The sequence below is a fragment of the Semicossyphus pulcher genome, unplaced genomic scaffold, assembly GCF_022749685.1.
Source record: "Semicossyphus pulcher isolate SPU_LCO1_2020_fin unplaced genomic scaffold, fSemPul1.0.p SCAF_18, whole genome shotgun sequence".
Taxonomy (NCBI): Eukaryota; Metazoa; Chordata; class Actinopteri; order Labriformes; family Labridae; genus Semicossyphus; species Semicossyphus pulcher.
The window spans coordinates 6779113-6798360 of record NW_027211691.1 but is presented as its reverse complement, the minus strand read 5'-3'; the positions used below and the strand labels follow the sequence as shown (position 1 = coordinate 6798360).

Here is a 19248-nt window from a genome sequence, read left to right as displayed (position 1 = left end):
CAATTAGGCTAAATAATTTTTTTGCACAACGCTTATAACCTTTACACAGAGCTCTCTGTGTCTCTGTAACTCTCTTGTCGGCTGGCTCTTCAGTCTGTATCTGTATTCTCACACACCCACTGGGTCAGTCGCGATCGGTGACAGATTTGATTGCCTGCGTAGCGTCACGTGTGATGATTTACAACGAATGCATTGGTCTGCGGGTTTCTTGGACCCCCAAGGTCTGCGCAGGTCAAAATAAATGCACTTGTCAATACTATGAATAGGTCCGGGTCCGCCGTTTGGGGACCGCTGCTCTAGAGGGATGTGTTCAGGCTGCTCACTGTTCCATCTTTTAGCCCATAAATCAGACTTGCAGATTCAAGTAAATGAAACCGCGGCTGAAAGCATTCGAATCAGAGAGTCTTTACATAGGACATAAGCTTCAGATAACTGTGCTGAAGGAGGCAGGTATAATGTGAAGTGTGTGTTTGTGTGTCACATTGCTTGTTCGTAGCAGTGTAGAGTCGGCACTAATCCACCTGATAAATGCTGGACAGCAATGTCAGTTCTCCTTATGAGCAATGTAGGAAGTTCCGTAGAGGCAGCAGACAGACAGTGTAAGAGACTGAGGCTGAGACACACACACAGACATGTTGACTCATACTTACCAGATGCTGTTTACAGCCCCGCCAAGGGAGACATGAAGGAATATGTGTAAACTCTGGAGGCTCTATCCCTAATTCAAAGCCTATTTGCAGTGTCACCACTTTAATGAGGCGAGGGGAAAGACTTTCATTTGAAAACGGTTAGATTTGACCAAATTTCCCCGAACAGATGAGATCAACAAGGCAATGTTTAAGTATGCAAAAACTAGAGAGGAAATGACTGGACAAGAACAGAGTCAGACTTGCTGTCTCCAGCTTTAGATTCATGAGCTTTAGCTTAGCGATTCGTTCAATCAAGACTAGAAGCGAGTAGGGGTGTCTGAAAGTAGCTGACAGGTGAAATATTGTTTCCTACCTTGGAAGTATAAAATCTTTTGGATCAAAAGTCTTTTAAACTGCAGGGTGTGGAATATATTTCAAAAAGCAGACTCATTTATGATGATTTTCTAGTCTTCCAACCAGTCAAAGCTGCTTTTATACTACATGTCACATTCACCTATCACACACACATTCACACACACTGATGGCAAAGGCCTAAGTGCCAATCTCCAATCAGTATCTATGCCCATTCATACCCAATGGCTATGCCTTCAGGAGCAATTTAGGGTTCAGTGTCTTGAGACTTTGACATGTAGACAGTCTACTTGTCAAAGCAGTCAGGGATCGAGGCCCCAACCTTGTGATTGAGAGACGAGCGACTACCACTGAGCCACAGCCACCCCAAGGTTGAGTACAGTATAGGAGAGAAAGTTTATATCTTACAGCTAGTCCTAAAAGCTTGCTTGAATATCACCTCAGAGATTTACAAAAACACCAAAATAACCGAGCAAAGTAAATATTGTATGAAGCCCTTGAAGCAGCTCAGCATATTAGATGGAGATGATTCACTTGGATGATTCTTGCAATTTTTGGAATTGTATCCACATGGGTGGATGCATTAATCGTAAGTCGCTTTGGATAAAAGTTTCAGATAAATAAATGTAATGTCACTTAATATTGTGACATATGTCTTAAAGAATCATTCCACATCAGCAGATGGCAACACTCTCCGAACAGTGGTCTGGAAACATGTCAGGAATTTAGGTTCTTTACATCAGTGGTTCTCAAAGTGAGGTCCTAGGGCCCTTAGGGGTCCGCAAACCATACCCTGGGGGTCCACAAAATAATTTAAATATATTTCTAAGAAATTATAAAATTGTGCTTTATCATTAAAAACTGCATGTCTACAGATGAGGACCATTTAGGACCACAGTTTAGATGTTGTCAAGTTGAGTCCACAAGAATTTAGAATAAAATGACCCTCTGTTTAAAAGTGTTATTAACATGATTCAATCCGAAATGTTTTATAGTATTTAGGTAGTTTACTTTTACAACACAAATATTTCCAATGGCATCTAAGCGTGCAAATGGAAGTAAGCGCTTAATCTGTGGTACGATTATGAGGGGGTCCTTGGAAAATGTTCTCCCCTCTAAGGGATCCCTGGCCCCAAAAAGTTTGAGAACCCCCTCTTTAAATGACTTCAAGAGAACTGGGTGCTTGTGTGTGTTTAATGTGTAATGTTTAATCTTACTAACAGTTAAGGCCTGGGCTATTTCAATCTTATTGATGCAGCTAAGCTTCAACAACTTGTATTTATAGATGTCGTTTCCTGACCCCTGTACCTACTCCTTATGGTGGTGCCCTTATATGTTCTTAAAGTCTGGTTTCTGGACTTCAACTCAGCAAATGACTTGGAAGAAAAACAAATCTGCAAAATCTGAAAAAAATCTTTAAAAACATTGGTTTTACACTACGATTTAAAATACTCAACCCTTGTGTTTGGTCAGCAAATCCTGCTGAGCCGGTATAATCTTGGATCTTGGACAGTAAAAGCTTGGGCACCACATGGCTTTTTTTGAGAGCAGATCAGCTAAAAGAGCATGCTCGGCATATCTAAAGGGACTGCTTGACTTACACAGATTCACCAATTCCCAGATGGAGGAAGGAGCCATGTATTAATGAGATAAATTTGTGTGGACATCGGAAAAGCAGCTGTTCTCCTGGTGCCGGCTAATGAGCATCCAAATAATATTTAAATCCAGTTCAGTGAAACCAGAGCTAGAGTTTTATGTAGAATAGCCGAATTAGAGAGATCAGAAGGACTCATAAATATATAAAGCTGAATATCATACATGTTTTAATTTTTGGTTAATTAACGAGTGATATTCTGCCGCAGATCATATGACGTCCAGATGTTCTCATTAGTCTTAATAAGTTGAGATGATTTCAAACGCAGAAATCAAAAGTGCTAAACGGCAAAAAAAATCCCCTTTCAACACGTCCACAGCTGTTTTTGTATGTACAGCATCATATCAGTGTACCTCCCAAGGCTTCATGTTGTAATTACGTCAAGTTAACTTTTGTCATTTCTCTCCTCCACAGGCCTTGCGGGTGATGGCCAAGATAATGAGGGAGTGTTGGTATGCCAACAGTGCCGCCCGACTCACCGCCCTCCGAATCAAGAAAACGCTGTCTCAGCTCAGCCAACAGGAGGGAATCAAGATGTAGACACAACTACCAAACACACACACCAACACACACATACACAAACACAGGTACACACACAAACACATCTGACTTGCATCCATATCGTTAGCATTAAAGCATAATTATCCTCATTATTATTCATCGATTGTTCTTCCCCTTTGGTTTTTAAGGGAAGTGAAGACTTTTCCCCTCTTGTGCTCTTTTTTTTATCCCATTTAATTCATTGACAAACTGCTGAGTCATGCATCTGAAACTGAGAGACCATGTGTGTAGGTGTGTTGCACTGGTCAACATGTAACACTGAATTGTGGATCTAATGAGTGATGGTTGTGCCTGAAAGGGATAACAGAGGCTTAAAAGGAAGCCTCCACTCATTATCCTCCATCTTCCTAATTCATCACATGAAGTTTCTGGAACACCCACTGGGGCAACTGGGGTCCATCTAGAGTCCCACCCTCACCGCTCATCACAATTCGAACTAGCAAAGAGCTCAGTTCCCCTTAAGGTCAACTAAAGGCCAGACGGGGAATCTCCTGAGGAACCTCTGAGCTGCCGGAGCTTCGCTCTCATCTCCTCCTATCTTCATCACCACCCCCTCATCTGTATATTAGCATTTCAATCTTCTCTTTAGAGAGTAAGCTACTCTTCAGCAGGGCTGTAAGTAACTCAACTACAATGTGTTCAATCAAAATTGGACTTTTAAAATGATCCAAACCATGTGATCTGTCAAATACATTCTGAAATGAATGTAACTATGTGAACTGCCCCTACAACACTAATGTGTTCTTTGGTCAAACATTACAGGAGTTCATTTTTATCAAAACAGTAAAGGATGCACTAGGAGGCATTCATAGTCTTTGGAAAGAAAAGAAATATCCATCCAAGAGTACAACATCTGTGGGGAAATCCCTCAACAAGGCGGTTCAGTTCACCTTGTCTTGCTTCACCATCAATAGACATGTCCAGAATAACACGAGTCACATACACTAATACACTTATTTTGTGAACTGTTGCCATTAAATCAGTTCAAACAGTAAAGTCTAAGTCTTAAGCAGAAGAAATAAAATCATTTTTACATCAATAAAATCATGCTGAACTCAAAATTTGAGGCAATTATTGATCCTTAGAACGTAGCTGTGTAATAAGCTGAATAATGTACAGTGAGTGGGTTGTTATAGTGTAATGAATGAATAACAACCTGCTCTGCTCACTGTACATCCTTCCTTACTTAGACCAAGACAGCCAGGGTCTATAGTAAGATAACAGTTCTGATTCGGAGTTGCTTGCAGCCGTACTGTTGAGTGGTGTTACAGTAGCATTGGGAACTGAAGCATGGACCTGGGGTCATGGGACAGTCTGTAAGCTGCCCTACGGGGTCTCAGACAAACAACAGCTTCAGCTGTTCTTCATCTAGTCGAGTTCGAAGCAGAATCTCTCATCTCTGCAACGATTTTGCACCTGTTTTTTTCCGTTTGTTACTGTTGTTTCCCTGTCTCCCTCCGTACTGGCAGGGAGGCGGACAGGTCAGTTTAATTTATTGTGTTTTTAAATTTTCTTTCTGGTGGCAGGGGATCTTTTTTTGCAAAACAAAACTGGACATGATGACCTCATTCATTTTTGGCAACATGCTGCAACATATGCAATATACAGTAGATAAATGTGTCTATTTTCTATACTCTGCTCTGCTAAACCACAAAACAGCAAGAACAACAACAACAACAATCAGCTGCCACCATGCCTTCCAAGCCAGCGGTTACCGGAAAGTGCCAGTGCTTTAACAACCCAACTCCTCTCATGTCGGCTGCTGTGGAGTGTGTTTGCTCTCTCGTGTATGCAGCTCGGTGCGTGTGTGTGCCGAGGGAGGCCGTGAGCAGCCATGCCGAGCGTACAGCAAGCTCGTACTATGCACACCCAAGAAGTAGGGACGGATCGCAAGCAAGGGCACACACCGCATGTCTCACTGCACCCGCAACCAAGCCGACTCTCTGGTGCCATTTCATCAAACCCCCACACCTGAACACCGGACCACCTCAACAACAACTCATCGAACAGCTTCTTCTCCGCGTGGACAGAGTCTGGAAACTGAGCTCCAGCACCTCAAACTGTGTTTAGTTGGATAAACGATGCCGCAAAAAGCTCATGGCGGCTTTGAAAAAGAGACACAAAGACTTGTAAGCATTACTGATGTTGCCCTATAAATGTAAACTCTTGGATTTCTGTTCTTCTCACGTGTTTGCGCCGTCGCCAGCGCAGCAGCGCGGATCAACCTTTCAAGCATTTTCTTCTTTGTAGGATAATCAACAAAATTGAGGTACATTCATTTAAATATAGCAAACGGATACTTACTAAGCCATAGGTTTTCCAGGTTGTGTATTATTTTTTTCTTTTTATGTGGCAAGGTCTTTTTCTACCAGAATGTACATTTACGAAAAACAAAAGATGAAAAAAAATTGACGATTTTGTCATTTCAGCTTAGCAAGCCTTAAGGGACCAACGCATAAGAGTCGAGATCTGCTCTTATTTTTTCTTTATTTTCCTTTTAATGAAAAAAGATTATATATAAATAATTGATTACTATGGTAAAGGTAGTGTCATTACTATATCTAAAGGACAAAAAATATATGTAGCACCTGATTTAACAATTTGTTTCAGTCAAGTGTTTGTCCTGTTGCCAAAATTGCCATACATCTAAACCCACTTCACCTTATTTTACAGATTTGCTTGTGTCCCACATAATTAGGTACAGATTCATGTACAAAGTTTCAATAATTCAAACATTCTGTTAATTCGATCTGCCGGACAGTGATCTGCTCAAAGAAATCCCACAGAGTCTCTTGATTGTTCAGCAATAAGTGCACTTCTGAACCACTGCGGGGTTTACCTGTGTGGCAATTTGGACATTGGTGAGTCCGTCTGTCTCCATTACTTTTCTTTATGGATACATAATGTATTGATGTGCTGCTACTTAGTTGTCCACCTCGCTTTGGAAAGTCGAGGTGAGAGCTGCCGTTGGATGTAAAACCTCTTCAGATTGCCTGAATCTGATTAGTGTGCCATGTTGCTTTTTGACGCAAATCCAGCCCGACATCATATGGTTGGCAGTCCTCTTAAAGTTTTTTCTGAAGTATGTTAAAGAGTTGTTGTCAGCCAGCATCCATGGAGGTGCAGGAGTCCACCCCACCACCCACTGCAGCAGCTTGTTTCTTCATCTGCGGTTCAAAGTGCTGGTCAGTTCAATCAGCTACTCTCAGTTAGAATTGAAAGCTGCAGCCTCCATGGAGCATGGTTGGAAACCACGGTGCCAACCTTATCAATGGGCATCGCAGTAGCTACTTCTCTCCACTTTGATGCCCACACATTAAACACAGTTGGGAAAGCCTTTTGACATATTTCCCTCGACTAGAAGGCCTGGAAGGTAGAGGAGGCGGTAGGAGAGTGGATTACTGTTTAGGTTGTGACTTGTTTGATAAAAAAGTGCATGTGCTCTATAGAAAAGCCCTTAAAGCAACTGATAATGTGATGACAGATGGATAATGTCATAATTTGTGAAAACGTACATTCTGCACCTTTAAATAATGTCATTCAAGCTTTTGAGGAGTTAATTTGTAGATAATGTAACAGCAGTATTAATGCACCTCTTCCAAAGCAGTGATTGCTTTTCAGAGAAAGCTGAGGACCATTACTCTGCTCACACCAATGATTAAAGACATCCTTACTATTAATTAGAGCTTTCAATTAGATAATTTTTTGCCTTGATTTATGAATGCTGCTAAATGTCTAAAGACTGAAACTGAATTTGCATATTTACCTGCTAAATTTAAACCAACTTATCACCAGCAATGTCCTTTTTCAACTGTTAAAAATATTTGACATTTCTGTGAGAATTACATAATCGGTTGCTGCAGGCTTTATTCAGCGATTCCCCTTGTAAACCAACAGAATTTGTTCACAAAGAAAAAAGAAAGTTTGACAGAAGCAGACAAGCTGTGATGTATCCAGCCCTACAGTTCCACAGTTCAGATTGTGAATGAAGTATTTTAACATTGTAGAAACAGTCGGCAGTGGCAGAAGGGACATGAAAGCCTTGTAAATATCTTGTGGAGTAAACAAACAGAAGAAAGCTATCCTGATATTTGAAGAAAGTTAAGTGGATATCGCTGCTATGTTAGATTTAAAAAAGAGTGGCGGACTATGCTGAATTTAATGTTAAATGTGTACAAAAGTGGTCAGACAAGTAGGGAAAATGGGGCTTGCCGGGGAAGACAAAGGATCCATATTTCTAAGCCATGTGGGTTTGCTGGGCAGGGTGGGGGGGGGGCTTCGATGATCGTATCGGGGGCTAAATTTTAAAATCTCAAAAGTATCCCTTTAAGTTCGCCCTGGCTTGCCCTGCTGAGCCTCTGCGTTGAATTTGAGACTGTATAGTTTGTGTATTTCATTATCAACGTCATTCTCTGGGACATTAGCAACAACAAAAGCTCAACTCAACAGCACCTCTGGTATGCCTCAACAAGGACAACCTTCATTCTGTCTTAAAGTCACCAGCAGCCTTGTACTTTTTCTTTCTAAAACCCAAGATGACTTAACTGTAAAAAGACATGTTTGCACCCAGCTGTTTTTTCTCCTGTGCTCTTTATACAGCAATCTCTCTGTCATTGATTCTATCTTGCCTTCTCTCTTGTCATTCCATGTTCTCTAATTGACCTAACAGATATCGCCTCGCTACAAGGGCCACATATCACTGCAGCTGGGTCCATACCGGGACAAACCAACTCGCATTCATCCCCGCCTACTATTTTTATCTCTCAATAGGCCGGTTATGTTTGAAACAACAGTAGCTGGTAAAATATAAAGGACTGTACATATGGATAGAACAGCCCACATTTTAAGATGTGAGTACTGAACAGAACGAGTGCATTCGTAGCCACTGCTCACTGAAGTGGGAGTCACTGTTGTCAGATTGAGCTTTTCGGATAGTTCCACAAAGTTCTGAAATCAGAGACTTGTCACACATTTCTCCAACCACCAATCGGACAATGACAATTAACACCAAGATTGTCCTCGGGGAAAAACTGTCTGAAATTGGGCTCTGTCATCTGCATATAGTGGTTGTCGCATCTTGCTTCTCTCTGAAGGCTACTCGCCTCTGAGTAAGCTGGTTCTGCATTCAGACGTGACTGGACTGCATGTTTTCCAAACCAGTCTGTTTCAAACATATATTGGCCATGTGGTTCTAAAAGAGGCCAAACTGTAGGCTGTTTGGCAAACACTTTTTCACTGAGGTATCTCGATCACTATCTGGGCCATGACCCATTTAGAAAATTACAAAGAAAACCTGCTGTACCTCATCTTTGAGAATCCTACCTTGCCTTCTCTGTCCTTAGCTCAGATTAAAAGGGGGAGGAGGTCATTGTACACTGTTGATGTACAGCAACCATGAAATTCAAACCTTGATTTACTGGTGATCACAGTTGAAGGTTGTTAATGGAAGCAGCAATGTGTCTGAGCCGTTTCGTGACCCAATAAATGAGATGCACTCTGTTTGCTAAGTCTGGTCAAATATGCAGCCTTTTCATGCTACTCTTTATACGCCGAGGGCGAGCTAAATAAGCAGTGTTTTTCTGCTCTGTGTGCATCGATGGAGAGCAAAAACAGGGAGGTGACATAAACTATGCCAGCAGCTCTACCGCTTTAAAACACGCACTGAGTAATTCCCACAGCTGTGAATGTATCGGCCCTCTCAGAGACTCCAACCAATCTGAGCACAACCTGCGTAAACTCAGCCCAAAGCTCATGGCAGCAACTTTGTGAACATGCAAATATCCACCGCACGGGTCTCTCTATCTTTGTCTCTTTTTCTCGTTATGCAAAGTCTGGGCCAACTGTGTGTGCCCACTCAGTCCCTCTGGATCACACAGGTTGAATTACCTATCTATGCTAGCATGATCCACACACTGTGATGAGGAACGTGTTCGGGTCGAAGGATTATCACGCTCTCCCTTCATAGTCGCCATCGATCTTCTCAGAGTCCTGCTGGACGGCAGCCTCTGCTAATGCATTTGCGAAGGACGGGTGTTAGGTTGATGCGAGGACTTGTTTGGGTCACTAAAGGGTTCAGGCTTTGCTCGGCTTAAACACTTTTCCTATCCGATGCTGCAGTGAGGCCTTTGTGGCAACAAGGGTAGCAGAAAGCTTTATCACATTTTATTTGGTGCCTAAGTTTGACAAGACTTCTTTTACTTTTCACCTCAAATGACAAGACTGCATGTGATTGTGTGTCTGCATTGGTGTCTGCATTACCTGCTTTATAGATGTCATCCAAAAGCTGAGAAGTATCTTAAAAAGCATAATTAACATATTAAAAAGGTCACTTAATCAAAAAGAAAATACCTCCTTTTAAAGACCAATGTGTTTTACCTCACTGTATATATATTCTCGATTTGTTTACTCCAAGTTTGCAATTTATCTTTCTCTTTTGTTTCTATGAAATGCTTAAAACAGTTGAAGAGAATAATTTTGTTTTCTTTTCAATGGTACTTTTTTGTCAGATGGCATTGTATTGTGTTTGTGTTGTGCCCAAGCAGTATACTATTCCTCTTTTACCATGCTCTGTATATGACCTGTTGGTTGTGTTCTGCGTGAGCTGTACAGTCAAAGCGCTTTACAAATGTCCAAGCCCCCTTCTGAGCTCTGGTACAAATGCCTTGTTCGATATGTTCTTTTGTTTAATGAAAAAAAGAAAAAAAGAGGAGGTTGGAGGAGGCTGGAAGTGAGGGGAGGGACTGTAAAGCGAGAACCCCTCAACAACTGTTGAACCCTCCTCACCTCGCGACCCTCTTGGATTTCTTAACATATTATAATCTTGACTTTTTTATATAGTGTGTACAGATGAATGAGATCAACATAGGAACTAGAGGATTGACACTTATGTTAACTTCTAACATAGCTGGAGTAGAAAAATGGTGTGAATAAAGAAACAAAGTTTCACTACAAGAATTGTGTCTGTCTGCTTATTTATAATCCACTGTGAAGTCTACAAACCTTACCTTTAGAGCCTGACCAATATATTCGCTAGCTGATATCATGAAGCTGATATCACCCTATCATTTAGATTTATTACATAGGTGTTTTGTTTTTTTACTTGTAAAGAGCATATAATGCTGAAAAAAATGCTTGGTCTGATTAGAAATGGAGACACAATGTAGTATGTCCTGCAGAGCGCGCTCCTATTTCATACTTAATAATACTACCAATTATGGCACTGTCTGCAGCATTTGTAGCAGTGCTTCACAGCTGCATACACTAGAATTTGTGGACACGGTTTTAAGAAAAAGTATTGTTTAATATACTTATTGAATTAAGAAAATAGCATTCTGAGAACCTTTGCATTGTAATATCTGTGTACAATCAATAGATCTATTTTCATTCCAGCTCTATATCGGCAACCATATCGGTAAACTATAATTTTTTTCCCTACGTAAAATTGGTATCTTATCCGTCTCAAAAATCCCACAATGGTCTAGCTTTGCTGACGATGGTAAAGTTCCAGCATCTTAAAACAGTATCTCAAGCAAATACAAAGGGGTGTCCAGGGGCCTATACAGTACTACGAAGCAGAGGTGATTCTATCACTCGTTGTGTTCAACACTCGCATCTTAAAATGTGGGCTGTTCTATCCATATGTACAGTGCTTTACATTGTACCAACTACTGTTGTTTCAAACGTAACCGGTCTGTCTTTTCCTGATCTGGCTTCACCTGACACTAAGCGGTCACACGGCGCTGGTTATCAACTCGATAAGTCAACCCAGGGTTTCTATGAGCACATTCATAATAAAGGGGCGTTGCTTGGAGAAAATGACCAATCTAAACACGGGCAAGTCTGCCGTCAGCTGATCGGCATATTTTACAAACTCAAAGCAAACTATGATTTTAGAAAAATATGAAGAAGTTACATAATCCAGACTAAAATCCACTCAGGTGGGGCTGCTGAATGCAGGAAGGGCAAATAGCAAAAAAACGCAGACTGTGTAAATGCAAAATATAATATCACTGCTCCATCATTAGAGCACAAAATATTTAACACTAGTGTGTAACATTAGATGAATACGTTGCACAGATGTATTTTTGTTGCATTAATGACGGATTTAATCTTATTCTCTCAGCTGATTTAAACTATGGAGCAAATAAAAATAAATATAAAAACCACAATTTAATTTAAATATCCAGGGCAGCACATAATATACATGAAATCAAATTGTTTAAATATATTATAAACATATAAACATTATGAAAGCATCATGTGGTGACCTGTGAACGATAAGTTAAATAAAGTGCAGACTGTTTAGTCTCATTTCAGGGCTTGTTAAGCAGCTGAATGCTGCGTGGAACGAAGGAAGTAATGCCTCTTTTAATCCACATCCTGGGCATTCTGTACCTCCAACCTGAAGATAGAACTTCATATTCAGACCATGGGGGTGCAGTACATGGTACAGAAATGAACAAAAACAAAAGTTGTTTTTTTTACAAAAGTTAAAAAGTTTAGAAAGTAATCATCAAACTTTTCTAAAGCTTTCACAAAGAGAAAAGTTTTGAGAGGAGATTAAAAGAAGTTGAAGACTGTGTTGGTATAAGTTGGCAGTGAGCTCCAAAGTGTGGGTGCTCTAATAACAAAAGCCAGAACACCCTATGTCACAAGCTGTGTCCTGGGAATAACATGCAATTTTAATATTAATTTGAATTCTAACATTGAGCTGATGTAGGGAGGCAAGCACAGGGGAAATGTTATCACCCCTCTTTGTCCCAGTAATAAGTGGAGCAGCAGCGTTTGAGTCAAAAGCTCCACAGGGTGCATTTTAACAAGCTAGAAGCACAGCAGCTTTACCATTAAGGATAATATCTATTAATTATCAATAATGGAGAAGGCATACTCACTTTAAATCAGTGACCTGCCTGCTAGGCTTCAACTCACTAACATTAGAGGATTATGATTTCAGGATCTACCCCCAGGAAACTGTTAATTTCAGAGATGGTTTTTCATACTTAAAAATGTATGGAGTAAAATGTGCTGTAGGAGAATGTGTTGGAGAACACATTGTTCAAAGACAAGCAGATCCAGCAGAAGGATTTTTTCCATAAAACAAATAAACGTTTATTTACTCACATTTGCAGCTAAATAAAGCTACTAAACAATGGCACCGTCAAAATGAAAGCTAGTATAAATGATTTAGCAAGATTTTTTCATTTGTATTAATCAGTGCTCAGTTCTAGGTTATAAATGGGGCTAATTTATTCACACTACATTGTCTTAACCATGTTTATTCACCCGTAACTAACATGGAGGAGGCGGGCTTTATGACCTATACTGCAGCCAGTCAGCAGGGGGGGCTTGAAATGTTTTGGTGTCACTTTTAGGGAGCTGTCATGTCGTCCACCTTTTTATACAGTCTATGGTTCAGAGCTGTTTACCAGAGAAAAAACTACTGCTAACTGGAAGTTCAAGAACTGCAGTTGGAAAACTGATACTATGTTACCTACATCTTGTTCAGTGGAAGTGTGGGGCCACTAACCAAGTATCTGTATTTGATGAGTGAGAACATGTTGGTATTGGTGGAGCGCAATAACACATTTTGCTTGAGCAGGCATTTTAAACTCTGCTGTTTAGGGGAGTTGGCCGTTATGATCAGAAATCAAGTGGAAGCTGGGTTTAGAAAGCAGTCAGTGCAGGGCTACAGTTTGATCTGTGAGGTATAGGAAAAATGTTATGTACTTGAGCTACAAGACATCTTTTCTTTTAAACTGCAGCTGCTTGTTTGGAGCATCATGCTCATGTTATATTTAGGTCTGTTGGGCTCAACCATATTTTGGATCAGGCCTAGCTTTTCTTGGTTCTATGTGAATCAGACATGACTGTCCACAATACCTGTTTTTTATATCTTAAATGCCACTATTGATTAAATACACTGGAAACAGATGGAAGAACCTCTCACAGGGTTTTTAAATGTTTAGACTATTATTATTCTTTTTTAAAATCATGTTTTGATTCACCTCAATTTCTACTGGATGAATAACCAATGGAATTCAGAATAGAAATGTACGTTCCAAGACATACATGACTTTTTCTAGCAGCACCATTAGGCCAAAAGGTCACGTTATGATATGCACACCAGCCTCTGCTGTCCATTGTTGCTTTTTTTATTAAGCAGATTATAATGTGCTGTAAACCAAGTGTAACCACAGTTGGTAAAATAGTCATGAAAGAATAATTAATGACATTGTTTACATGGACACAAATTCAGAATCAGAATCAGAATCAGAATCGGGGTTTATTGCCAAGTACGTTTACACATACAAGGAATTTGTTTGGTGATTTTGGTGCAGAACAATTAACACAGAACAAGAATAAAAACATGTAAAATACTGAAATAGAATAAAAATATAAAAAGCAATACGTATAATACAAAATATGTACAACAGGTGTGATTAAAAACTGTACAGATGTGCAGGATATTAGTGAGTGCAAAAGCTTACAGTATAAAGTTAAAGTTAAAAATAAAAATTGTGCAGTGTAAAGGAAATATAAGAGTCCAGTGTATGTTAATGTAGCGCATAGTCTGAATTGGAGTCTTAAACATTTGTGGAATGTTGAGTGACTGAGGGGCTGGATGAGAGTCCATGTCAAGTGGAGGGGTGGAGGGGGGTCGGGCCTTGTTGACAAGGCTGGCAGCAGAGGGGAAGAAACAGTTCCTGTGTCGGGAGGTTTTGGTCCTGATGAAGCGCAGCCTCTTGCCAGAGGGGGGGGGTCTTAAAGAGACTGTGACGGGGTGAGAGGGGTCGGCCACAATCTTACCTGCACGCCTCAAGATCCTGGAGGTGTACAGGTCCTCGAGAGATGGCAGATTGCAGCCAATCACCCTCTCTGCAGAGCAGATAATACGCTGTGGCAGCAGCATACCAGACGGTGGTGGAGCAGGCGGGGATGGACTCAAATTCCCAGTCAGTACGAATTTTTTCAATTGGAAGTGTATTTCATGCATACAAAACAAAAGCCTTGAATAAGGTAGGTAATGTACCCCCCAAATCTCCACAAACTGTATTTGCTGCAAACACAATTTGTAAGATTGGCCAGTTCTTCACACCTTCAATAGGCCTCTCGTCCTCTGTTCAGAAAGCTCAACATTCTTTCAGTATATGATATAAATACTCATCAGATATGTGTGCTTTTTTCATCACCATTATCATTTAGCAACTTTAAATATAATTCTCAGCTTCACTCATACAATACTAGACAGCCTGATCATCTTCACCTTCCTTTTTATCAAACTAAACATATATTCCCTCAGATATCGTGGTGTACAGATATGGAATGCCAAACTACGTGTTGTCAAGCGCTCAATATCAGTAATAATTTTAAAATGAAATTGTCATCACATTTAATTCATGTCTAATTTATTATTTACATGTATGGATAATAATTTCTCTTTTCTTTTCTTTTTTGTAATTGTTCGTTATCACTTATTCCTTATTGTCATATAACTCTTGTTGTGTTGTTTTTAAATGATGTTGGTTTAGCTGATTATTTTCTTTTCCTTTTGTGTTATTGTTTGTTCTTCACCTTAACTTGAGGGGAGGTCCACTGTGTAAGCCTGTGGCTTCATGACCTTTCCTGTCACATTTCTTACATTTTTCTAATATACAGATTTTAATATGGTGTTGTGCTAAAAAATAAATAAATAAATAAAGTATAGAGGTACAATGTTTGCTGGGGTTGTGGTAAGGGACGATGGGGGAATCAGACAAACACACAACTACCACCCAGGACCGGATTTCAAGTACCTTGCAAGAAAAGACATATAAGTTGAACTATTCTAACTGACAAAAGTTATATTGCATATATATGTTTCATTTTCTTTTATAGTTTAAGTTAACCGGATTTTGTGTTGCAATTTAATATGCTGGTAAAACCGTTTTCAGATTTTGTTGGGGGAAGCATCTAAAGGAAATAAAGGCAACAAAGTTGCATTTAGAATTTACTCTACAGGCCCTACAAAAGAGCATGTCAGAGTGCGTTTGTGCATGTCTGTACTAAAAAACAAATATTTGACTGTGTCAGAGGACAATACAGCAAAACAAACAAATTATTACACAAATTCCTCCATTAGTCAAATTTTAAAATCTGCTTTTGTCAATATGGATTTTGACAAGTAAAACAGATAACCGATACTTGTGACCATGCAAAATGCACTCATTAATGGAATGTGTTCGTAATATCATCTGTCCTTCTATAAAATTTTAATTCACACCTCTTCACCCTTAAAACACCAGCAAAACCACAAGGTTATCGTAGAAATAAGGAACTCAAGTGTTTGACCCTTAAAATTCCCTTAAAAACCCACAGACCCCCAATTAACTGTGATCCGCCCTCAATTCTGACCAATAAACATGCCAACAGGTGAATAAGGGAAGTCCTGGCTTTTATTTAGTATCACTTCAAGCACTGATCTCCAGTGATAAAGAAGTGTTAGAGTCTCAGTGTTAGAGAAAACAGGAAATACAAAAGTACACTGAACATGAAAATACACCTGTTTAATAGCAGAATTTACACCTTTATTATCAGTTAGTAGGAAATACTTTAATTTAATTGATGAAATGATGCAATAAATATGTGTTGGATGTCCCAGATCAGCAACATGACAAAAGGAGGGACACAGAACAAACAAGTACTTTTTTATTTCCTTTATTTTCACAAAAAATTACTTTACACATATAGGTCACAATATAGGCTTGTATATTCATTCAACAAACGCATGGCATGGTTTAAGTTAATTTATTTTTATTTTAAAGCCAATTTAGGGGGCAATTTAGAGTCACCAATTAACCTAATGAGCATGTCTTTGGACTGTGGGAAGAAACCGGAGCACCCGGAGGAAACCCACACAAACGCACGGGGAGAACATGCAAACTCCACACAGAAAGGCCAACTTCGTCCGAACCGGGGTTCAGACTTGGAACCTTCTAGCTGTGAGGGGCCAGCGCTAACCACTACACCACCGTGCAGCCCATCAAAAATTAGATTTTGATGGTTTCTCCTACTTCTTGAAGAAGGAGCGCAAGGACTTTCTGATCCTTTTGAAGACGCGCCTGAACCAGCCGACTTTCTTGACTCTGGTCTCAGGCTGGATCTCCACTTCTTCAGTGGTCTTGTGTTCAGGGTCATCGGTCAGGGAGGAGGTTGTGTTCTGGTCCTCCTGATGGATGTTGTCTGGTCCTGTTGTCTGATGCCAGGGGGGCTGCTGACTGTCTTTAGGTGCTGTCTCTTCAGTGTCAGTCATATCAATGATGACATCAGCACAGGAGTTCTGAGGGAGGCTGTTGGACAAGAAAGGATGCTGCAGAACCTCCTGGGGTTTGCTGCGCCCCTCTGGGTCCAAATGCAGCATCCTTTTGATCAGGTCCAACAACAGACAGTGATCGTTGTTCTGTCTATTTACCTCCATCAGCTCCTCAAGGTCATTAAGACTCTTCAGCCAGAGGTACCTTGTGTCTACAGGTTGGAAGCCTGAGTCACACTCGAACTCTTCCGGTGTCTTAAATCTCCAGCGCAGTGGGCCATCGCTTACTGGGTAAAAGTAATACTCTGTCCCCATCCCCTGGTCCAGCACATGGTCCGGTGGCTGGCCCTGAGTTGCTATGATGAAGCTCAGCACATCATAGTCCATGTTTCCGGGGTACAGAGGGTATCCCGTAGCCATCTCTGCAGCCACCAGCCCCAGAGACCACATGTCAATCGCCTCATTAAATGGATAGTGCAGCGACACTTCTGGTGCTCTGTACCAGGTGGTCTGCACACAAGCACCAGGCTGACAAGCATAAGCTGGGTGCGCCAGGCCAAAGTCAATCAACTTGACTTTCAGTGGCTTCTTTTGGCGGTCCACAACCATTACATTGTCAGTCTTGAGGTCTGCATGCACAATCCCCATGGAGCTCAGGTGGGAAAGGGCTGTGGCCAGCTGATATAACACAGGCCTAAGTTCTGTCATGGGGAGACACTGGTCCTGTCGTTCCTTCATGTAATCATACAGGCTCTGATCCAGCAGCTCGAAGTTCAGGCAGATGTTAGCCCTGTTGAAGAAGAAACCGTTCCACTTCACGATGTTGCAGGTCTCTACATCCAGACATCGCAGCTGCTTCAGGATAGCAATTTCTTGCCTCGCCTGATGAAAAATTTCATGGTCGTTCTTGTTGACCTTAATGGCCACACGCTGGTCGGTTTGGATGTTGCGACATTTGGTCACAACACCAAAACCGCCCTCCCCAAGGAAAGCCTCCACCTGAAAGTTTCCAAGTGTGCTCCCTTTGGAAATCTTGAGGTCTTCTGATACCTGCATGGTGAGTGATGTCTTTGTGTTTGTGAAATGTGTTGGTGAAATGTGTTTGTGAAATGTGTTGTGTGTGTTGTCTAAGAAAGACAATCGATGGTTGCAGTCAGTCTGAAGGTCTGATATGCACTCAAAGATTGTCTGCATGCTGTCTTATATATAAACTTTGGAATTCTTTGACATCATCAGGTTCCATTCTGCTTTTGATGGTGGCTTTGGTTTTGAAATTCTAACATTCTAGAATGTGTGTGTGTGTGTGTGTGTGTGTGTGTGTGTGTGTGTGTCTCTGCCAACTAAAGCCACACAACGGTGAGCTCTGGGCTTTGGAAAAACACCTGATGTTCGGAGCGTGTCCTGTTTGCAGAGACAGCCTTTTTAACCTTTTTTTCATGATGGAGTGGCTGTGCTTCCCCTTATGTAACTAGAGATTTGTTCGGGCAGCATAACAATGTGTTGGCAGTCCTGTATGATTCATTAATGCATGCATTCATTCATTACCTTTATTTTAGACATAAAAGATCCATATCCATATATCAAAAATTGACTTAATTTCCAACATACTTAATTCCTTAAAACAGCATAGAACGTGGGAGCTACACTAACCAAAAACATATGGCTTGCCTCCATCCATCTGTGAAGCTCAAGATTCTAAATGCATCATTTCATCTCGTTTCAAGTCTTTTTCATGTTTGCTTTACTTCATCTCCACCACAAATGGGCTGTATCGAACAGGAAGATGTTACCCAAGGGGGACCTTTGGTTAACAAACATTAACCAAAAATGTGGAATCATAATAGATTATTATTATTATTATGTTCATGATTTTTTTGTAGGCATAATCTGATAAGACTGAGATTACCCTGAGCATCGTGTGTAGGATAAAGAACAGCACAACAGATGTGTGTCTATTTCTCCCTCTCCTCCTGAAGGTGTGAATAACTGCTGCTGCACTGTGCTGCTGTTGCACTCTGCTGCTCTGTCTTGACAGTCTGAGCAGTGTCAGTGTCCACTTTTTGTGCCACAACATTATCAGCTATGAATGCGGTTTTCAGTGCTGAGAAAATTGTTGCGAGAGTGTATGAAAAGCATCAATTGCAAGAGTCAATAGAGAGCCGGCAGGTCTTTAGCCTCGTTTTGCTCCTAGTGTTGTTTCTTATGGCACATTTCCCATTTTAGTTAACTCAACCAGTCCCCAACTGATGCATGCAGTTGTTTTCTCTAAAAGAAACGATATACCCACTGTATACTAACTGATAGGCAAAGGAACGTGTTGCATTTCTACTGGTACTTTAGAGGCGAGGCCTTTTAGCGGGTCGATCATCCGTCCATTATCTGTACCACTTATCCTGTTCGCAGGGGGCTTGAGCCAATCCCAACTGTCATTGGGTTAGAGGCGGGGACACCGTGGACTGACTTTTTTTAAATGCAGCCATTTACTAGAACGCTTAGTTTTTGTTAATAGAGCTTTGACATCAATGGAGTTATGGAGAAAGCTGACGACAGATGGACCGACAACAAAGTCCAGGACCTACTTTACACAATGTAATTGTTGTAATAACGCAACAAAATGACATGCAAAAGTATGTTTCATACGTCAGGCTCATTTCCTTATACACAATGGGTTTTGAACTTTACACTGGCACTCTTCACAGCCTGTGCACATTTGACTCAACTTAATACATATACTGTTTATTTAA

General features: G+C 40.7%; 1 protein-coding gene across 1 annotated transcript in view; it reads left to right on the top strand.

Moving 5' to 3' along the window:
- Positions 1-10161, top strand: part of tgfbr1b (transforming growth factor, beta receptor 1 b) — a 76612-nt gene extending 66451 nt beyond the window's left edge. The window contains exon 9 of the mRNA XM_069666863.1: positions 3070-10161. Within this exon, the coding sequence (XP_069522964.1) occupies positions 3070-3195 (126 nt within the window). The 3' untranslated portion in view covers positions 3196-10161. The remainder of the gene's footprint in view (positions 1-3069) is intronic.
- Positions 10162-19248: the final 9087 nt, after the last annotated feature.